Below are 21,839 nucleotides of genomic sequence, written 5' to 3'. Positions count from 1 at the left end.
AGCGGGTCTGGCAGCATCTGTGGAGAGAGAGTCTTCAAGCTACAGATACAAACAGGAAAGGAAGATGTGATAACAAGAGAGACAAGCATAGGAACAAAAAGCTAGCAAAGTGAGTAAAGAGGAGAATAACCAAAATAAGAACTGCTGGAGAAACTCAGCAGTTTTTTTAATTCACTCATGGGATGCAGGTGTTGCATTTATTGCCCCTCCCTAGTTGCCCTTGAGAAGGTGCTGGTGAGATTCCTTCTTGAACCGCTGTAGTCCATGTGCTGTGGGTTGACCCGCAATGCCATTAGGGAGGGAATTCCAGGATTTTGACCCAGCGAAAGTGAAGGATCGAATCTCACAATCTTCCCAACTTGGTGTTTTGTTGGATTTCTCCCACACCAGTCACAATAACGGTAAAATATGGACAATCAATCACATGTTTTAACACCTTGAACCTTCATGGATTAAAATGCTTCCAGATATGAAGAACCATAGGTGTAAACTGGCTACAGCAATCTCAAGACCAAAACTGTACACACAGCTTCAGTACAGGGTATCCTGAATGGGTTCCTTTAGGCCAGCACGATCCATGATCACTTTAATAGAGGAACTGAAGAATGATGGGTAAGTTATCTATCGCTGTTCCACACTGGTCATAGAAATATCAGACACAGCTAGTGAAACATAGAAGATTCTGATGGGTTCTTACAGGGTGGCTGTGGACAGGGTGTTTCCTCTTGTGGGAGAATCCAGGGGTTACTGTTTACAGGGAGGCGATGGCCTAGTGGTATTATCGCTGCACTGTTAATCCAGAGACCCAGATAACATTCCGGGAACCCGGGTTCAAATCCCGCCACAGCAGATGGTGGAATTTGAATTCAATAAATACCTGGAATTAAGAGTCTAATGATGACCATGAATCCATTGCTGATTGTAGGAAAGACCCATCTGATTCACTAATGCCCTTTAGGGAAGGAAACTGCCATCCTTACCTTGTCTGGCCTACACGTGACTCCAGACCCACAGACAATGGGGTTGACTTGTAACTGCCCTCTGGGATGGTCAATAAATGCTGCCTAGCCAGTGATGTCCTCATCCCATTAATGAATAAAGAATCAAAAAACAAGGGCCACCAATTTAACATAGAGGGCATGAGGGTGTTTATGAACATCCAAACAAGTGACAAGAGCAGGCCACTCAGCCCTTCAAAACCACTATGCCATTCTATACGATCATGGCTGATCAGATTTACTAGCATACTACCACTACTGGAGGGTTTGAGCTATAGAGAGAGAGCCTGAATAGGCTGGGACCGTTTTCCCTGGATTGTCAGAGGCTGAAGGGTGATCTTACAAAGGTTTATAAAATCATGAGGGGCATAAATAAGGTGAATAGAACAGATCTTTTCCCCAGGGTATGGGAGCCCAAAACTAGAGGGCATAGGTTTAAGGTGAGAGGGGAAAGAATTAAAAGGGACCTAAGGGGCAACTTTTTCACACAGAAGGTGGTGTGTGCATGGAATGAGCTGCCAGAGGAAGCGGTAGAGGCAGGTACAATCACAACATTTTGGAGGAAATTTGGGCAGGCATGTGAATAGGAAGGGTTTGAAGGGATATGGGCCAAACGCAGGCAATTAGGACTAGTTCAGTTTGGGAAACTTGGTCGGCATGGATGTGTTGGGCCGAAGGGCCTGTTTCTGTGCTATATGACTCAATGGTTCTACGTTCCTGCACATCCTCGATAATCTTTCATTCCCTTGGTCATCAAGAATCGATCTGTCTCTGCCTTAAAAATATTGTATCTTCCACCTGTTGAGGAAAGGAATTCCAAAGACTCATAAACCTCGGAGAGGACAAAATCTCTTCCTCATGATGCAGTGAATGCAGAATTAATGAGTAACGATGAGGCAATAGAGGATACGTTCTTGTGAAACAAGGGGCTGAAAGGTACTTGGGAGTAGGTGGGAAGGTGGAGTAATCAGCTCTGAGTCTGAATGAATGACACAGCAGGCTGGAGGGGCCAAATGGCTTGCTGCTACTCACAGTTTTTATTCATAAGTTGATCACTCAGGACATTGACTAACGGAGTTTCTCTCGATCAGGAGGCAACAGCTTTAGAAAATGTATTACCGCCACACTGTGATGAGGGTAATCCATTTGATGTGGTCTATCGGGGCTTTAGAAAGCAGCAGCAGCATCAGTCTGGTCCGCAAAATAAGAGCACGTGCAAAGGGGTGGCACGGTGCCTCAGTGGTGAGCACTGCTGCCTCACAGCACCAGGGACCCAGGTTCAATTCCACCCTCGGGCAACTGTCCGTGTGAAGTCTGTATATTCTCCCTGTGTCTGCGTGGACTTCCTCCCACAGTCCAAAGACGTGCAGGCTAGATGGGTTAGCCATGGGAAATACAGGGTTAGGGTAGGGGTGTGGGTCACGGTGGGATGCTGTTCAGAGGGTCAGCGTGGACTCAATGGGCTGATATGGAATGCTTTATCCCATATTATCCGAAGCGTGGAACATAAAAGCAGGGATGTTCTGCTGGAACTGTGTAAAACACTAGTTAGTCTCCAACTAGAGTGCTGTGTGCAGTTCTGGTCACCACATTACAGGAAAGGTGATTGCATTGAAGAGGGTGCAGAAGAAGTTTACGAGGATCCTCCTGAGCTATGAGGAAAAATTGGACCGGCTTGGAGCAGCAAAGGTTAAAAGGAGACCTTTTAGAGGTGTATCAGATCATGACGGGCATAGATAGAGTGGATACTTTATCCATTAGCAAATGGGTCAATAACCAGGTGGCATAGATTAAGCTAAGAAGCAGAAGGCTAAGCAGGAGGGGCCATCTTGCACCACAGTAGTAGTGTCCATACCCCTGGACCAGAAGGCCTGGGTTCAAGTCCCACCTGCTCCCGAGGTATGTAATAACATCTCTGAACAGGTGATTAGAAACATAGGTTAGATTAAAAATACAAAACTAAGTGGGGGTGTGGGGGGCTTCCTCTTGTGGTGCAGTGGTAGTGTCTCTACCCCTGGACTAAGAGATCCAGGGTCTGAACCCGCCTGCTCCAGAGGTGTGTAACGTCTCTGAACAGATTGATTAGAAAACAAATGAGGTTAAGAAGAGAATTGAGGAGAAACATTTTCATGCAGAGTGTGGTGGGAATTTGGAAGGCACTGCCTGAAAGGGTGGTTAAGTCAGAAATTCTTATAAAATGTAAACAGTATTTAGGTATTTGCTTGCATTGCCATTAGGCTATGTGCCTAATGCTGGAATATAAGATTAGTATAGTCAGATCTTTGTTACCCACTGCAGACATGATGAGTCGAATGACCACCTTCTGTGCTGTACATGTCTATGTGTCAGTACATCAATATGACTCAACAGGAATATTCATTGGTCAGAACATTGACTATAGGATTTAGGACATCATGTTGCAGCTGTACAGGACATTGGTGAGGCCTCTTTTAGAATACTGCCTACAAATCTGGTTACCCTTCTATTGCAAGAATATTGTTAAACCGGAGATGATGTGAAGGTGCTGGTGTTGGATTGGGGTGGGCAAGGTCAAAAATCACATGACACCAGGTTATAGTCTAACAGGTTTATTTGAAAACACAAGCTTTCACAGCTCTGCTCCTTCCTCAGGTGGAGGAAGGAACAGAGCTTTAGAAGCTAGTGTTTTCAAATAAACCTGTTTGACTACAACCTGGTGTTGTGTGATTTAAGACCTTAAACTAGAGAGGTTGCAAAAAAGATTTATAAGGATGTTGCCGAGTCTGGAGGGTTTGAACTATACAGAGAGTCTGGATAGGCTAGGGCTATTTTCCTTGGAGCTTCGGAAGCTGAGGGAAGACCCTATAGAAGTCTATAAAATCATGAGGGCATAGGTTAGGTGAATAACCAAGGTCTTTTTCCCAGGGTAGGGGAATCCAAAACCAGAAGGTAAAAGCTTTAAGGTGACAGGGGAAATATTTAAAAAGAACCAGAGGGTGTTGCTTGTATGGGATGAGCTGCCAGAGGAAGTGGTGGAGGCTGGTACAATTACAACATTTAAAAGGCATCTGGATGGTTATGTGAATAGAAAGGGTTTAGAGGGATGTGGGCCAAATGCTGGCAAATGGGACTGAATTAATTTAGGATGTCTGGTCAGCAAGGATGAGTTGGACTGAAGGGTCTATTTCTGTGCTGTATGATTCTATGACCCTATGCATGGATTGTCCCATCCAAGGTGGGAAAGTAAAAGCATGAACTGAATTGCAACCATGAACCACATGAAAAGCCACACACGGTCAGAGTGCAGGTTTAGAAAGGGCCCCAGTCTAACCAAGGAATATTCAAATTGGCATTGGATGATTATTTGGATAGAAATAAATGCACAGGCTATGGGGAAAGGGCAGGAAAGAAACACAAGGGACCAAATGGTCTCCTATATCATGGCAATTCTCTGATTCTGTGCTCACTACAACATAACCAACGGCTTACACCTGTATAACCCCTTGTTCCACTTTTAAACCATGTTTATTTCATATTGGTCACCCCTGAAATGTTTTTCTTCTCCTTGTAGTCACTTCTTAAAACCTACCTCTTTTCCTAAGCTTTTGGTCTCTGTTTCCAATTATTTATAAGAGTGTATTGCATTTTGTTTACTGACTTATTTTGACTCCCAGACAAGCTATATCTTTATTTTAAAATTCTCATCCTTGTTTTCAAATCCTTCCATGACCTTATCACTCTGTGATATTTTACAACTATTCAAAATATATAGAACCATAGAAATGAAACAATACAGCCAATCGGCCCATCTTGTCCATATGTGCCCTGTTATAGGAGGGATATTATTAAGCTAGGGAGAATTCAGAAGAGATTTACCAGGATGTTGCCTGGATGGAGGGTTTGAGTTATAAGGAGAGGCTGGATAGGCTGGGACCTTTCTCACTGGAGCGCAGGAGGTTAAGAGGTGACCCTACTGAAGTTTATAAAATCATGAGGGGTATAGATATGGTTAATGGTAGGTGTCTTTTCCCTATGGTGGGTGATTTCAAGATTACTTTTATGGTGAGAGGAGACAAGATTTAAAAAAGATATGAGGGGCAAATGTTTTACACACAGGTTCATATGTGGAATGAACTTCCTGAGGAAGTGGTGGATATGGGTGCAGTTACAACTTTCAAAAGGCACTTAGATAAGTACATGAATAGGAAAGGTTTGGAGGGATATGGGCCAGGAGCAGGCAGGTGGAATTAGTTTAGTTTGGGATTATTTTTGGCACGGATTAGTTGCACCAAAGGGTCAGTTTCAATGCTGAATGATTCAATGACTCTATATTCCTTTAACACTAACCTCTTGTACATTCCTAATTATAAACACTCACTGTTAATGAACTTGTCTTCCTAGAAGCCCAGGCCCAACACTAGAATTTGCTCTTTACAAATTCCTACCTCTCTAATTTGCTTCCCACTTTCAAAGACTCTTGGGTATTCCTAAAAAAAAAGATACATGCTGTTGAGGCTTATTGTCCTGTCCTCATCAGGACAATTTGCAATCTTGGCAGTTAACTATCAGTCATCATCTAACTGTTTACATGTCTAGCATATTAATGACTCAGATGAGGGAAGTGAATATGCTATAGCCTTGTTTGCAGATGACAGAAAAGTAGGTGGGTAAGGTGGAATTTGCAGGGGGATAGAGGCAGGTTAAGCGAGTGGACAGAAACTTAGCATTGGAATATAATATGGGTAATTGTGAGGTTATGCACTCTGGCAGGAAGAATAAAGGGGAGGATTATTTAAATGGAGAAAGACTGCAGGAAGCTACGAGTCAGAGAGATTTGGAGCCCTCATCTGTGAATATTGAAAAATAAACATCCAAATTCAACAGGTAACAAAGAAGGAAAATGGAATCAAAACCAGAAATTGCTGGAAAAGCTCAGCAGGTCTGGCAGTATCTGTGGAGATAAATCACAGCTAATGTTTCGAGGAAGGGTCATTCAACCTGAAATGTTACCTTTGATTTCTCTTCACAGATTTTTCCAGACCTGCTGAGTTTTCCTGCAATTTCTGCTTTTGTTTCTGATTTACAGCATCAGCAGCTCTTACGGTTTTTGTGAGGCAATAGAGTGCTGACCTTTATTTCAAAAAGAATGGAGTATAAAAATGAGGAGGCTTTCACAAAACTATACAAGGCACTGGTTAAACAACAGATGGAACAATGTGAGCAGTTGTGGGCCCCTTATTTAAAGAAAGATATACTGGCATTGGAGACAATCCAGAGAAGGCTCACTCAGCTGAGCATGGGTACGGAGAGACTGTCTTATGAGAAGCGGTTAAAAAGGTCGGGCCTGTACTCATTGGAGTTTAGAAGAATGAGAGGTGACCTTATTGAAACCTTATTAAAATTCTTAAGGGACTTGACAAGGTAGATGCAGAAAGGTTGTCTCCCCTTGCAGGAGAATCTAACACCAGGGGGAATAATCTCAGAGTGAAGGCTCACCCATCTAAGACAGAGATAGGAGGAATTTCTTCTGAAAAGAATGAATTAATGGAATTCTTTATCACAGACACTGTTGAGGCTGGGTCATTAAGTATATTCAAGGCTGAGATAGACAGGTTTTTAATCATAAAGTGAATCAAGGGTTATGAAGAAAGTGGAGTTGTGGATTATCAGGTCATGATCTTATTTAACTGTAGAGTAAACTTGATGGCCTACTTGTTATGATTTAAACTGCTGTATTCTCCATGGCATTACATCTACCAATTGGAGTCCATTTGTCAACCAATCAGCATGCTCTTCTCATATAATATATACATATTGTTCATCTCTACATTGGTATTCTTATGAATTATCCTAATGAGTGTAAGATGAAAGATTTTGACAAGATGGGTCTTCCTTCAGAATTACTCAAGTTTTGACAGGCGAGAGGTCTCAAGTTCATATCCCAGACAAGCTCAGATTTCCTTCTCTTCAGGAGAGGCGATGGGCTAGTGGCATTATCACTGGACTGTTAATCCAGAGACCCAGATAATGTTCTGGCGACCTGGGTTTGAATCCTGCCACAGCAGATGGTGGAATTTGAATTCAATAAATATCTGGAACTAGGAATTTAATGATGACCGTGAATCCATTGTCAATTGTTGGGGGCGGGGGAGGAAAAACCCATCTGGTTCACTCATGCCCTTTAGGGAAGGAAACTGCCATCCTTACCTGGTCTGGCCTACATGTGACTCCAGACCTACATCAATGTAGATGACTTTGAACTGCCCTCTGGGCAATTAGGGATGGACAATAAATGCTGCCTAGCCAGCGATGCCCTCATTCAGTGAATGAATAAAAAAAAACTTTATATCATAAAGTGTTGCTGTTCATGACACTCCTGTGAGATGTCTCAGGATGTTTCCACTACGTGAAAGGTTCTTTTCTAAATGTAGGTTGTTACACAAGTTGTTCTCATTGGATATTGGAGAAAACTGTCTTGATTGTATAATCACTCAAATCAATCTGGACTGAGGACAGATGGATGTGAATTGATCAATATCATTGCAGCGTTCTGACACTGCATCATTATCCCATCTACAGAACTGCACAAAGTACAGCCAGTTACCATTCATCAACATGTTCCGCATAGCTCCCAGGCCAGTACCATTATATTTAGCACATTCTCCTCCCCACTGCCACCTCCCCCACTCCCACCATTGCTCCAGATATATATAAAACACCTTGGAACTTGCAGTTCATTGCAATGTTACTCTTGCATGCAGGTTTGAAAACAAACCTTTGCATTTTGTTGCAGCAGACATTTTTGAACTGTGACAACCCAAATACTTTCTTTTTAAAAAAATCTTTCAATCAGAATAGTTTTCTTGACTCAACCTCCATAGTATCCAGCTTGGTATTCCAGACCGGCGCTAATAGGGTGCTGTATCGTTGAGAACTCCCATTTTTTTGGGATGTAATATGAAAAAGAAGTGCTGATTTTTCTGTTCCAACATACATTAAAGATTGTAGGTGGGACTAATTTACTTTTGGAAATTTGTCTGACCTGGATGAGTTTGACCGAAGGGTCTGTTTCCATTCTGTATGACGCTATGTGAGCAAGACAGAAGTCCTCCTCCACACCCCCCCCACCCCGAATTGGGCATCACTCTTCTCGTAATCAAAAACTGCAAAGAGCAGATGAATTAGTAATTCATCTCATGGAGGCAGTTCAGAGGAGGTTCACTAGACTGATTCCAGAGATGAAAGGCTTGCCTAATGAAGCGAGATAGCATGACATGAATATTACATGCCGCTTATCAGCCCAAGCCTGAATATTGCAAACAGGCGGACTATTTCAGTACCCAAGGAAATGTAAATCATGCAATCAGTGAATGTCTCCACTTCTGACCTGTCGGAGAAAAGCAGCTGAAGATGGCTGAGCCTAGCACATACCTCTGAAATTTCAAGGAATCTGTACTCGATGCTCAACTTTTTAAAACCAGAAGTGTCAAAACAGCTAAAGGAATATTAGTCTTCATTGTGAGGAGGCTTAAATATAAAGGGAGGAATTGATGTTCAGACATACAAAGCCTTGGTAAGATCCCTTTTGGAATACTGCATTCAGAACGTTTTGAACTTGGATGTACAGAACAGATTCGTTTTGAATCTGAGAAGGTTGGTTTGCACAAACTCAAGCTGAGGTTGAGGAATGATCTAAGAGATGGTTAAAATGACATTGGACAGATTACTGCAACTGCAGGAGTTAACCAGGAGGGTCATAGCTGCCGCAGTGTAAGAGACCCAGGTTCGATTCCACCCTTGGGCAACTGTGTAGAGTTTGCATGTTCTCCCATGTCAGTGTGGATTTGGTCTAGTTTCCTCCCATGTCCAACGATGTACAGGTTAGGTGGATTAGCTATGCTAAAATTGCCTCAGTATCCAGGGGTCTGCAGGTTGGATGGGTTAGGCAGTTATTTAAAAAGGTAGGGTTAGAAGCTCAGGGTGGGATACACTCCAGAGGTTTGGTACGGACTCCGATGGCCTCTTTCTGCACTGCATCCTATGATTCACTTTGTTTCTTTCTCCATGTTGTTCAGTTATCTACAATTATTTATTTTCAGCCTGCCCATTCCAGATTATCAATATCTTTTGATCTCTGAATTTATTCAAGACATGGATGCTATGCCTGTGTAGAACGAATCAATGGGATCGTATTGGCAACAATAAGGAAATGAACAAAAGACACGTCTTCAAAAAAACATTAGCTCCAAGATATATTTATTAGGATTCTTAAATTATTGCTCAGCTCAAAACTGTAGTCTCTCAACAGCTTCTGTACTGTTAGAAACCAATCTTGATCAGATCCTTGGATACTTCAAGAAATAGGTAAACATAAAGACAGCAGACAAGTGCCAGAATACACAACATAGTTCTCAATTAGTAATTAACTTATTAAAAAGTCTGTTCATGACAGAACAGAGTTTGAATGATTATAAACTTGCTTCTCAGTAAACGTATCACATTTTGAGAAAAGCATCTTTTCTCTTCGCTTTCCCCAGAACACAGCCTGCTGTGGCAGAAGATTTCCACCTGTGCTGGAGTCATTGCTGCAGCAGAGTGTGATGTAGAAACAGAATCCACGGTGGAAAAAACAAAGACTGAACAACTCCCAGAATTTGTGCGCGCTGCCACTCCTGTAAACAATTCTGTACACAAAAGGGGTTAAAATTTGGTGATACCCAGCTCCTTGTAGGATTTCTCGCATAATCCCGTAATAGTTTGGAGTAGATAGATGCTGGACAGTTAGGCCGCATACAATTTAAAGCAGTCACATATACAAAAAGTGGGCGTGGATTCAGTTAACATTATTTAGATTGCTAGATTTAGGGCAAATGCAAAATTTTCACTGTTGCTTTAGTATCACTATTTAACATACACAAATGTTTCTTAAAAACAAAATTTATTTGAATTATTCTCACAATGAAATTTTGTCCATTACCTTAAATGGGGAAAGAGGGAGAACATTAATTGTTCTTGCAACAATGGGCTTACCATCATTAAACTAAAGCGCAACAGAAATCCCACAAAACAGGTATCACCTTACAATTATCATTTCACAGATAGTCAGTATTTCTTTCATTCCTAATTCACAGCAAACTTGTAAACATGTCAAAACTGGTGAATGCACAAGATCATTTAAATAATCTATTTTCTTTTGACTTGCATTGCACGGCCAAAGTCTACAGTGGAAAGTAGCTTGGGGAGTATAAAGTTGTGATCTTTTGTCTGATTCAAAAATATGTATTTTTTATTAGAGAAATCAACTGTAGAGAGAGCAGCCTCATGGCAATTACTACATTTACTGGAAGCAGCCACCAGTTATAGAAATATTGAAACAGGACACTCCAGCACATGGCTGTGCCAGCATGGCTCAAACAGACAGTAGAGTCACCCATCCATTAACATGTGCGTACATTAACAGCAACTGGTGAGCTGGCACAAGTTAACCTTATTCAGGAACTTCAGCAATTACTGTAGATGAGCTTACTTTTCATTCAGCCAGGAAAGGGTTAAAGGATGATGCGGAACAAGCAAAAATTCTTATAGGTAACCCCAACCTCTTGTCCCACACAATAAATTTGTCAAACAGACTAAACATGCTTCCTTCCCACTCCTTACAGAAGATTCCACATTTTTTGTTTGACTGAGTGGAATAACACCAGGAAATGAGAAACCTAAAGCCCTCAGCTGTTCACCTATGAAGTGATAAAAATCTGCACTCAAAAGCAAGAAAACTAAACCTCAACCCCATAAGGATCAGGCTCATTGCGCAATTCACATTTGATCAACTAGTAGGTTTCCCTCACTACCTTTTCAACATTCACTGAAGACATTTGCTGTACTTGCAGATATTCCAATATCCCAGAAGTTTAACAAAAAGTTAAAGGCTTCTTCCTTTGATGCAATCTTCTGACTTGCATTACTTGGCACCTTAGGAGTAGGGGAAGACCTGATCATCGGCTGCCATTCAATTCTATATATAGAGTTAAATTGCTGGGAAACGTCAAATCAACAAGAGTACTTCTATATCAGGAATTCTACCTTCAACCTTGTACTAAACCATATCACTTTAGTGAAAAGAAGAAACAGATGGCTACAAATACATTATGGTGGGTTGGCCAGTACAGCTTCAATGTTAATTCCATCCCTCTCATCTCCAAAGAGAAAGTCAAGGTGACTTAGCACTGTCAGCAACACTGCAGGGGCTTGCAGAAAAAAACTGCATCAAGGGATAAGGGGGAAGAACAACAACAGGTGAATGGAGCTCCTGATAAAGGTCTGAAAACTATTCCAGGTAGGTGTTTAGAAACTTGGCAGGAAGGAATGGAGAGAAACAGAAATAAACTAATCTCCACAAAATAAACAATTAGGCTTGATATCTACGTCAGAATTCACAGAATTTATAGCAGAAAGATGAGAAACCTTGCATCAGTTACACAAGTAAGTTTAATACAGAAACATCCTTTTCCATGCTGCAGCCGCACTGTGGATCAGCAATATGCATATTTCACAACAGTGCACAGATCTGGATCAGGAGCGACCCACAAATACTTTGATCTAAAGGTTCTCCTGCGTTAGCTGCGCCATAGCCTCCAAGAGGTCTGGATACTTAACATCTGGCATCAGGTTACATAAAACTTAAATACTGGCCCTCATCCAGACAAGAACTAGAGTTACCCAGTATATCTGCTGACACTCGGTCTGATAAAATCGATTCACACATATCAAGGCAGTCAAGATGAAATACTGCAGAGATTTAATAAATGGTTTACGTTTTCTCTTTTCAGGACTGAACTCTCATACAAAATCCAGTTGTTTATATCCTGTTAAGGTGATTTTAAAGACAAATTTCAGCTCCAAGACTATTTTTGGTCTTAAAGACTTAATTATAAAAGAACAATACTCTTTAGCCTAACAAGGTACTCACTGTCAGTGATGAGTATAGCACAGTGAGCATTTACATAATACAGTGCAATTAGTTAAGAATGAAGGAGTAAATAATTTAGGAAGACAGTGCACCAGGTCTCAATTAATTAAGAAAAAAATCAAAATTAGGATTTACAGCATATCAATTTTGTGACATAATTGCTCTTGTAGATCACTCCACTGTTTTAAAATAATTTTGTAGGATATTGACACTTTTTGGGTGATATTATTTGGCACGATTTCTCATGCCAACAGTTTAGCCATTCACTACACTGTAAAAGATAGCAATTGTGTTGTGCAGCCAGAGGATTGTTAAATTTAGATTCTTGAACATCACAAATGCTACAGGGTCAGTTAGCTGGTCAAATTTCTACATTTTAGTTTGGCAGTTCAGTAAGGCTTAGATTCTTTCGATGCAGAGTGTACATTTTACAATGGGGTGAATGGCTGGTGTGCAATGGGAACTTAGACCAAGGTGAGTCTGCGCTTAGCGAACACAGGCCGCAGTAAGGCCTCCTTTCAGCAAATGGTCAATACCCCGCTCCCCCCACATCCTCTCCCTCAGCAGAGGTAGATTTATGAATCTGAGAGATTAAGCTGTCGGCAATTAGCAGTAAGCTTCACTTCCAGAAGTGTTGTTTGGATGATGAGAAGTACTCCACCACCCAGTTGTGGTAGCAGCTAGTCTGTTCGCTGTCAGGACAACTGCTGGACTTCCACTGGTTGTGGTGGAGTAGGATTAGGTTCTTGATTTGCAGCTACTTTCTTTTTTGGCACAGTTTCTCGACTGCAAATAAAAGAAAAACAGGTGTCTTATGAACCTAGCTGTTAGTTTCTGCCATTTAGATTATTAGAGAGAAACTTATTATGGTCATGATCAGTGGTTTACTCCACAAAACTCTTAATTACCCTCTGAAATGACCTAGGAAGCCACTTAGTTCAAAGGCAATTAAGGATGACTAACAAATGCTGACTTTGCTAGCTACACCCACATCCCACGAAAGAATAAAGAAGGCAGCCAGCCCTCAATTCATGTAATATTTATACACCGTGCTTCCAGGTAACCCTGTCAGTAGATAATCATTAGGCTATGAAATTGAAGCTTTGTATAAAGTGGCTTAAAAAGCCCATGCTTCCTCTGCACTTACACCATCAGTCTTGGTTCAGTACAGTCTGGAATGATTCCAATTCATTGACTTCATACCTCGTCATTACAGACTTTGAAACAACATCGGGTTGAGACTCCAATGTAGCATGTCTAAACTGGCCATGGGGAAGCCAGGGTATTAATCCAAAGGGGCTCTCAGAGTATCCCAGCCAATATTTATGAACAATTACCTGTATCTAAACAGTGTCCTTGGAGTGTAATAAACCAGCAATATTAGCACAGATAGCCAAAATGTCAGTTAACGAGGTAGATTTAAAAGTGAGAGAGGGGGTGGGGGGGTTTGGAAAAAGAGATGGGGGGATGGAGAGAGAGAGAGAGGGGGATGGAGAGAGAGAGAGCGAGAGAGAGCGAGAGCGAGAGCGAGAGCGAGAGAGAGCGAGAGCGAGAGCGAGAGAGAGCGAGAGCGAGAGAGAGCGAGAGAGAGCGAGAGCGAGAGAGAGAGAGAGAGAGAGCGAGAGAAAGGCAGAGAGAGATACAGGCACAGGGAAATTTAGGAAGGGAACTAGAGTTCAGAGTTGTGACAGCCAAAAGCACAGGTGACCCTTTTGAAGCAATTAAAAATCACTCAACCCATATCACCAAAACAGATCATCTTGTCATTTATTGCACTGCTCTTTTTGAAACTTGCTGCGCATTTCTTATAGTGACTATCCTTCAGAAAGCTTGCAAAGGGTTGTGCGATGAGATTTTGAAGTGCAATGAGGTTTTGAATGCTATGGAAATCAAATTCTTTTGCTTAATGAGAGCTCCCAAAATAAACAGATGAGATTGGAGGGGTTCATAGATGACAAAGCTTGCTTCATTACACCCAAAATGCTCAAAAGAAAAGGTCTGATATTAACTGAAGCTCTAAAATATCAATACATAAATCAGCATCAGTTTCAAATGATAACCAACTTCAAACTACATTTTGGTCTTACCTTTGGGAAGGATTGACCTTAGATTCTCCATTCATGTTGTGGTCCGACTTTGAAGGGAAATTAAATCTAGGTGGGTGCCACTGGCAAGAGGAAAAGAAGTTTTCATTTTTACCCAGAATAACAAATATAAATCAACAATTGAAAATACAGTAAGAAGCAACTGTGACCAGTACAGTTTCCAAGGGGGCCAATTATCAATACTCCATCACAGATTATTGGCAAACATGAAGTGTATGAAATCAGAAATAATCTTGAGACTTGTTGGGAAGAGACAGGAGCTAATAGGAGTGTGCCTCACAGGTCGTAGATGTGATAACCCATTTTAAAGGGGGTTCAATCATTGGAAGCCCAGTTTTTCACCATGACTATTAACTATATGCACGTAGGAATAGAGCTGTATACACAAGTCTGCAACTAGTACAACATTCAGGAACACAAAGTTGTTCAGGTGGAATCACAATTTACAATCAAGCATGGACAGAACGTGGTTTTACATGTTCAGTTAATACAAATGGAAAAGTATTTTGGCTTCGAGCGAGGCATCAGTTTTGCCCAATACTAGCGGAATGAGGAACTATTAAATGATTTGAATGCCCTTGCATACAAGTCACAAAGTTAGCAGCAAGGTAACTGAAATGCAAATGGAAAGTCAGCCTTTATCTCAAAACAGCTGGAATAAGTTGTCTCTTATTGGTGATGGTGGTGGTGTTACGCATACATTGCAGTTTCCCCAGAATGGTATTGGGGCTTACAGGCTGACATCATGACATTTCATTACTCTGTGCTATACACCTGTGTATCGCTTATTTAAGGCTGCTTGAGTCCCTGGAGTAATCCAAAAAGTGGGGGAGCATGAAGTAAAAAAGTCCATAACGAATGCTGAAGAGCCATAATAGACAAGTTTATACAGTTGTAGGTTGTATAACTAAGATTGTCAACAGAACCAGAAATATACCTTTCAAAAGAAAACTCAAGATGGTTGTGTATTGAGGCCCTATACAGGATCTATAAGAGCTACTTGAAGGATACCAACCTTTACAGCTCTTTACTAGCAAGATACACTCAAGGAGCTGGGCCAGTTTTCACTAGAAAAGCTATGGCTAGGGGTAAAGTCCAAGACGATACAAGCCATGGGTTCAAGATGAAGAAGGGAGCAGACTTTGCTTGGATGGTTAGGATATTTAAGCTAGATAGGGAGGGTTGGCCTTAATGGGATCTCATTTTTTTCTTCCTGCACACGATAAAAATTGTTTCACTGCAATTCCCCTTTACACGCAGCAGTGACTGTAGAACTCTCATTTTCATGACACTCTAATCTATCAAATTGGGTGGTGGCAACAATTTTAAAAATATAAATAATTCTCCGCTTCATAAATTCGAGGTGGCATTTTTCTTTTATTTGTTTTTGAAGATGTAATACTGTAGTTTCCCAAGTAAAACTTCAGGAAATAAAGCATTGCTATGCATTAGAAGCCTCGATTTGCATGGACTTTGGTTGCTTCCTGCTTCAAAGGAATTCTTGTTTAATTTCAATTTACGAAATTCAGTTCCTCGGTGTACATCTTTTATGTAGCCATCAACTCAAACAGATCGTGTGGAGAGTGTAGATTCACCGTAGCCCTTCAAAGAAAAATCAGCTAAACAAGCTCCTGATAGTGGAAGACATCTTTAGTTGCACAAGATAAGTGAGCAGTAGCTATGAATAATGGCACAATATCGGCTACTGCAGCCTCTGGCAACTTGCGCAATTATCTATACAGATTAGAACCAGAGGTTTTTCACCCAAGCTCTCTAAATTAGCCAAAAGTAATTCTGCTCGCCTGATTAAGTGGAGTGACTTGTGTGCAGCGTGGGAAGTGAAATGCACAATGTCTGAATGAACCAATTAATTCTTTGTCTTTTTTTTGGATGGTTCTGTCACATAACGATATCTGCAGAAAATACCTAGTCATATTAGTAGTATTTGCGCTGCACTTAATTGTAAATATGAGCATTCTCATATTAGGAGGTGCATGTTTACAATGTGATCTGTTAATAAATTATAAACAGAAGTGTGTAAAGGTTTGCTCCAGTTTTATCCTTAAACTGGTTTTCTGGAAACTGTCAACTTCCCAGTGTTTCTATGATTCTTAGTCAATTTTCCTTGGTTACCAATTTCATAAACTCATATCCAAGAGGGAGACAAATTCAGATTCATTCCCACCTTTTAGCCTCATCAACTGAAAGATCAAAGACCATGAAAGCAACAGCTATCACTTAAAGTGGCATGTTGGGAAGGGAAAAACTATTCAGTGGTATCCAAATTTAGGTTGGGCGAAGCTGACTTTTCCCAGAGATGGTTTACAATGGGCAATTATCAAGTATAAAGTGGGTACTAGACCAAGCATATGGGTCAAATAAAGGTCAATTATCTCTGCTTCAGACAAGATAACCCAACAGGCTTTTGTGACTGAAAATACAGATCTGATAAAAACAAAAGTTTAGCACTGCCAGCATTCACTGAGCTTTTCATACAGGACACCTGAATGAAAGTCATTATGCTAAGTAGAGTTAAATTGGCAGAACTGTCTGGTAGCTGTTTTGGTAGTAGAACCTTGCCTGAACAAGTTACAACAGATTTTTTAATATTGTTCAGCCTGACTCACAGTTAAGAAATCTAGATGATGAAGTCAAATGGTAAAATTTAGAAGATGCAGATCTCGTATATTAGAGAAACGACGTCAAGATCTTCAAATTTTGCAATTCCTACTGCCAAGAACTAGATGATTGAGCCACAGTGACTAATTTTTCCTGCAATTAGAGGGTCTCTCGACTTTCCCTCAGGTGATCTGGTCTGTGTCAAAATCACGATACAGTTAATAACACTTGCATCTCACAACCTTACTGTCATACAAATAATCACCTAAAAAGAGACATTTTGGCTGGCAGAAGACTGCAAAAGACAACATATTTGTGACTACTCACAACATGAGCAGGATGAACAGATAGTCCGAGATGAACCCCTCTGTAACTCAGTTCTTTCAGCACATCAATTCCTGTAAGAAGATAAATGCAAACAGAATAAATTACAACTACAAAGACGTTCTTCTAATCTCCCACTAAAGCATTCTGTAACACGTTCAGTTACCAATGGGATGCAATTTCCCTGCTTCAGCCATCCTTTGTCACCTCACTCAATCAACCATTCTTTATGTATGTGTCCAGGCAAAGGATACTTTTTTTACTTCTATTTCGCCAAGTAAAGCTAACCGCAGTTAAAGCACAAGCACAGCTGTTGCAGTTCTGTTCGGGCAGAAACTTGAACCTGGCGATCTGTCGCACTATATATAGCTTTGATTCTACAACAAGTATGGTGCTTGCAGAAATATTATGCAGCAATTTCATAACCCACTTGAACGAACACAGATAAATTGAACAGATTTTGTACTAGAAGGCAATCAGATCACCACTTATTATATTTCCTAATATAAAAGGACTACTGAGTACACAGTATTTCATAGTTAACATCCCAAATGTGCATACAAAGTTATGACGTGGAGATACCAGCGTTGGAGTAGGATGGATAAAGTCAGAAGTCACATAACATGAGGTTATGGTCCAACAAGTTTATTTGAAATCTCTCAAGCTTTCAGAGCACAGCCCCTTCAGCAGCCCCTAGTGAGAGAGCAGAGCACACAGATCCAGAGTTTATAGGCAGGGAGATCAAAAGATCATACAACTGGTGTGAGTGGAGTGTCAGATGATGAGTTTTTGCAGGTGACCGGGAGTGTTAGACAGTGAGTAAAGTGTCAACAGGTGAATAACCAGCGAAGGGATCACCCATCATCTGATTAAGTGAGGCAGAGAGATAACTACAAAAAATTTAAAATAAGGTGGTGCTGGAGACAAACTAAATGACTGGAATTAAGATAGAGAGATCATAACAACTAATCAAGGTGATGCTGTCAAAACAGGACAGTAAAGAAGATACAACCATCACGTGAGGATACCACCTACCACATACACGGCAGATAATCATGTGACTCAGCCAATGTTGTCCATCTCATACGCTGGAGGCAAGGATGCCCCAAGGCATGTTATATCAGTGAAAGCATGCAGACGGTATGACAACAGATGAATGGATACCATATGACAATTGCCAGTTAGGAATGTTCCCTCCCAGTCAGGGAACACTTCAGCGGTCAAGGGCATTCAGCCTCCGATCTTCGGGTAAGCATCCTCCAAGGTGGACTTCAAGATATACAACACAGAATTGCCGAGCAGAGACTGGTAGCCAAGTTCTGTACCCATGAAGACGGCCTCAACTGTGATCGTGGGTTCATATCGCGCTAGAGGTGACACCACCATATTGTTCTGTATCTGTAAAATCTTCCTTACTGTCCTGTTTCGACAGCATCACCTTGATAAATTATGATTTCTCTACCTTAATTAGTTTGTACAGTCTTGAATTCAGCATGCGACTCCAGTCATTTAGTTTGTCTCCAGCACCACCTTATTTTTAATTTGTAATTATCTCTCTGCCTCATTTAATCAGATTATAGGTCATCCCTTCGCTGGTTATTCAGCTGCTGACACTTTACTCACCATCTCACCTCCTGGTCACCTGCAGAAACTCATCATCTGACACTTTACTCACACCAGTTGTACGATCTTTTGATCTCTCTGCCCTTGGTGTCTCTGTGTGCTCTGCTCTTTCACTGCACCTGATGAAGGGACTGCGCTTCCAAATAAACCTGTTGAACTATAACCTGGTGTCGTTTGACTTCTAACTTTGTGCAAACAAAGTTAGAAGGAAGATACTCAGCCTCTTAGCATCCTATATGTTTCAATCAAGGCACATCTTATTTGCCCAACTCCAGTGGATACAAACCGAGCTTAGTGAAAGCTTCCCCATAAGACAAGTTCCCCATTTCAGGTATTAGTCCAGTAATCTTCTTTGAAGTGCTTAAAGCCCACTGGACCTGCCTTACGCAAGATGACAGAAATGCACAGTATTCCAGATATAGTGTTGCCAATGCTCTGTATACCTGAAGCATAACTTTCCTATTGTTGTAATCAGTAATAAGAGCACAGCCTTATGGTCTGGTAGGACTATGGTCTTTAGGGGTACAATTCTCTCTTAGGGTATCGCACAGTGTTGGCAGGTGAGAGGTCTCTGGTTCATACACCGGACGAGCCCAGATTTCTTGGGGAGGTGAAGGCCTAGTGGTATTATCGCTGGACAGTTAATCCAGAGTCCCAGACAATGTACTGGGGACCAGGGTTCGAATCCCGCCACGGCAGATGGTGGAATTTGAATTCAATAAATATCTGGAATTAAGAGTCTAATGATGACCATGAACCCATTGTTGATTGTCGGAAAAACCCATCTGGTCCACTAATGCCGTTTAGGAACGGCAATTGCCATCCTTACCTGGTCTGGCCAACATGTGACTCCAGGCCAACAGCAACGTGGTTACTCTTAACGGCCCGCTGGACAATAAATGCTGGCCTAGCCAGTGACGCCCACATCCCATGAATGAATAAAGGAAAAAAAAATTCCTTGGCAATAAACAATTATGTTCCATCAGCTTTCCTAATGAGTGGTTAAGGTCTGGAACACAGCTGGCTTGCGGAATAGAGTAGTTCATGGTTATGTGCAAGGTTATGAGGAGAAGGTTTGAAAATGGCACTAAGTAAAATATTAATTTTGGGAGGGAGCCAATGCAGACTTGATGGGCCAAATGGTGTTGCCATCTGTGCTGTAAGTATTCTGCAATACTGAAACATAGTGGTTAAAAGTAGAATTTCCTAAACCGTGCAGTAGTTAAAAAGCATATTCCTGGGCAAACGAGCCAGGTTTACTGAGGGGTAAAAGAATTGAATATGGTGATAAAGGTTAGATAAAGGAGGGCCAAAAGGCGTCTCATGTAGAGCACAAAAGGTGTAAATGATGAGCTGAAAGGTTTGTTTCTTTGCTGTAAATTCTCAACAAGGTAACTTCCACATAAACGTACAAGATAGGAGCAGGAGGAGGCCATATGACCCTTCGAGCCTGTTCCGCCATTCATCACGATCATGGCTGATGTCTAACTCAATTGTTTTCTCCCCATGTCTCCTCATTTCTGTCCTAAAAGGTCTACCTCAAATCCTCAGACTATGACCCCTGGTTCTGGACACACCACCATCAAGAACATCCTCCCTGCATCTACCCTGTCCAGATATGTTAGAATTTTATAAGTCTCTTTGAGATCCCCCCTCATTCATCCAAAATGCAGTGAAAACAATCCTAATCTAGTCAATCTCTTCTCATACGTCAGTTCCACCATTCCCGGAATCAACCTGGTAAATCTTTGCTGCATTGTCTCAAGAGCAACAGCATCCTTCCTCAGAAAAGGAAGGCGAAAACTGCACACAATATTCTAGGTGTGGCCTCACCAAAGCCCTGTATAACTGCAACAGCACATCCCTACTCCTGTACTTGAAACCTTTCGCAATGAAGACTAACATACCATTTGCCTTCACCTGCATGCTTACATTCAGCGACTGGTGCACAAAGACACTCGGGTCCTGCTGCACACTCCCCTCTCCCAAATTACAGCCATTCAGGTAGTAATCTGTCTTCTTGCTTTTGCTTCCAAAGAGAATAACCTTACATTTATCCCAATTATTTGCCAGTGATTTGCCCACGCACTCAACTTGTCCAGATCATGCTGAAAGATCTCTGCATCCTCATCATAGTTCACCCTCCCACCCAACGTGTAACACCTCAGTTTGCAGATGATACCATTTTCTTCCCTCATCCAAATAATTAATATATATTGTGAATAGCTGGGGTCCCAGCACCGATCCCTATGGCACCCGACTAGTTAATGCCTGCTAATTTGAAAAGGACCTATTAATTCCTACTTGTTGTTTCTTCTCTGCCAACTAGTTTTCTATCTATTTCAATACACTTCCCCCTCCCCCCCAATCCCATGTGCTTTAATCTTGCACAATAATCTTATGGGACACTTTCAAATGCTTTCTGAAGTCCAAATATACCACATCGACTGGCTCCCCTTGTCAACTCTACTAGCGACATCTTCGTAGAATTCCAACAAATTCTGTCTGATCCTGTTTGATCCTGCCACTGCTTTCTAAACGCTCCACCATAAAGTCCTTGATAATAGTTTTGAGAATTTTGCCCACCACTGACGTTAGGGTTATGAGTCTGTAATTCCCCGTTTTCTCTCGACCTCCCTTTTTGAATATTGGGGTGACATTAACTACCCTCCAATCTGCAGGGACTGTTCCAGAGTATGTAGAATTCTGAAGATGATTATTAATGTATCCACTATTTCTACAGCCACTTCCTTAAGTACTCTGGAATGTAGATTATCAGGTCCTGGTGATTTATCCACCTTTAATCTCATCAATTTTCCCAGCACCATTTCTCTGCTAATATTGATCTCCCTGAATTCTTCCCTCTCACTAAATCTTGCATTCTCCAATACTTTTGGTATCTGAAATGTGTCTTCTTTTGTGAAGACAGAACCAAAGCATGTATTCAGCTCCTCAGCCATTGCTTTGTCCCCTATTATACATTCTCCCGTTTCTGTCTGTAGGGGACTTACATTTGTCTTCACTGATCTTTTTCTCTTCATGTACCTATAGAAACTCTTAGTGTCAGTCTTTATGTTCCCTGCAAGCTTACTTTCGTACTGTATTTTCCCCTTCTTAATCAATCCTTTGCTTCTTCTTTGCTGAATTCTAAACTGCTCCCAATCCCCAGACATATTATTTTTCTTGGTCAATCTGTATGTTTCTTCCTTGGATCGGATACTATCT

At 41.3% G+C, this 21,839-nt stretch overlaps 1 protein-coding gene across 3 annotated transcripts in view; it reads right to left on the bottom strand.

The window, feature by feature from the left end:
* Positions 1-9,216: 9,216 nt before the first annotated feature.
* The window catches only part of ttll4 (tubulin tyrosine ligase-like family, member 4), an 89,260-nt gene continuing 76,637 nt past the window's right edge, over positions 9,217-21,839 (bottom strand). For 2 of the 3 annotated variants that reach the window (XM_048599079.1, XM_048599078.1), the window contains exons 17-19: positions 16,995-17,065; positions 14,031-14,110; positions 9,217-12,729 (exon numbers count right to left, since the gene is read on the bottom strand). In XM_048599079.1, the coding sequence (XP_048455036.1) occupies positions 12,639-12,729; positions 14,031-14,110; positions 16,995-17,065 (242 nt within the window). In that variant the 3' untranslated portion in view covers positions 9,217-12,638. Of the gene's footprint in view, positions 12,730-14,030; positions 14,111-16,994; positions 17,066-21,839 lie in introns of those variants that run through there. The other variant, XR_007262469.1, reaches the window with a different exon arrangement.

The sequence above is a fragment of the Rhincodon typus genome, chromosome 7, assembly GCF_021869965.1.
Source record: "Rhincodon typus isolate 14 chromosome 7, sRhiTyp1.1, whole genome shotgun sequence".
Lineage (NCBI taxonomy): Eukaryota > Metazoa > Chordata > Chondrichthyes > Orectolobiformes > Rhincodontidae > Rhincodon > Rhincodon typus.
Note: the sequence above shows the minus strand (reverse complement) of the source record. Positions and strands in the feature narration are given on the sequence as shown.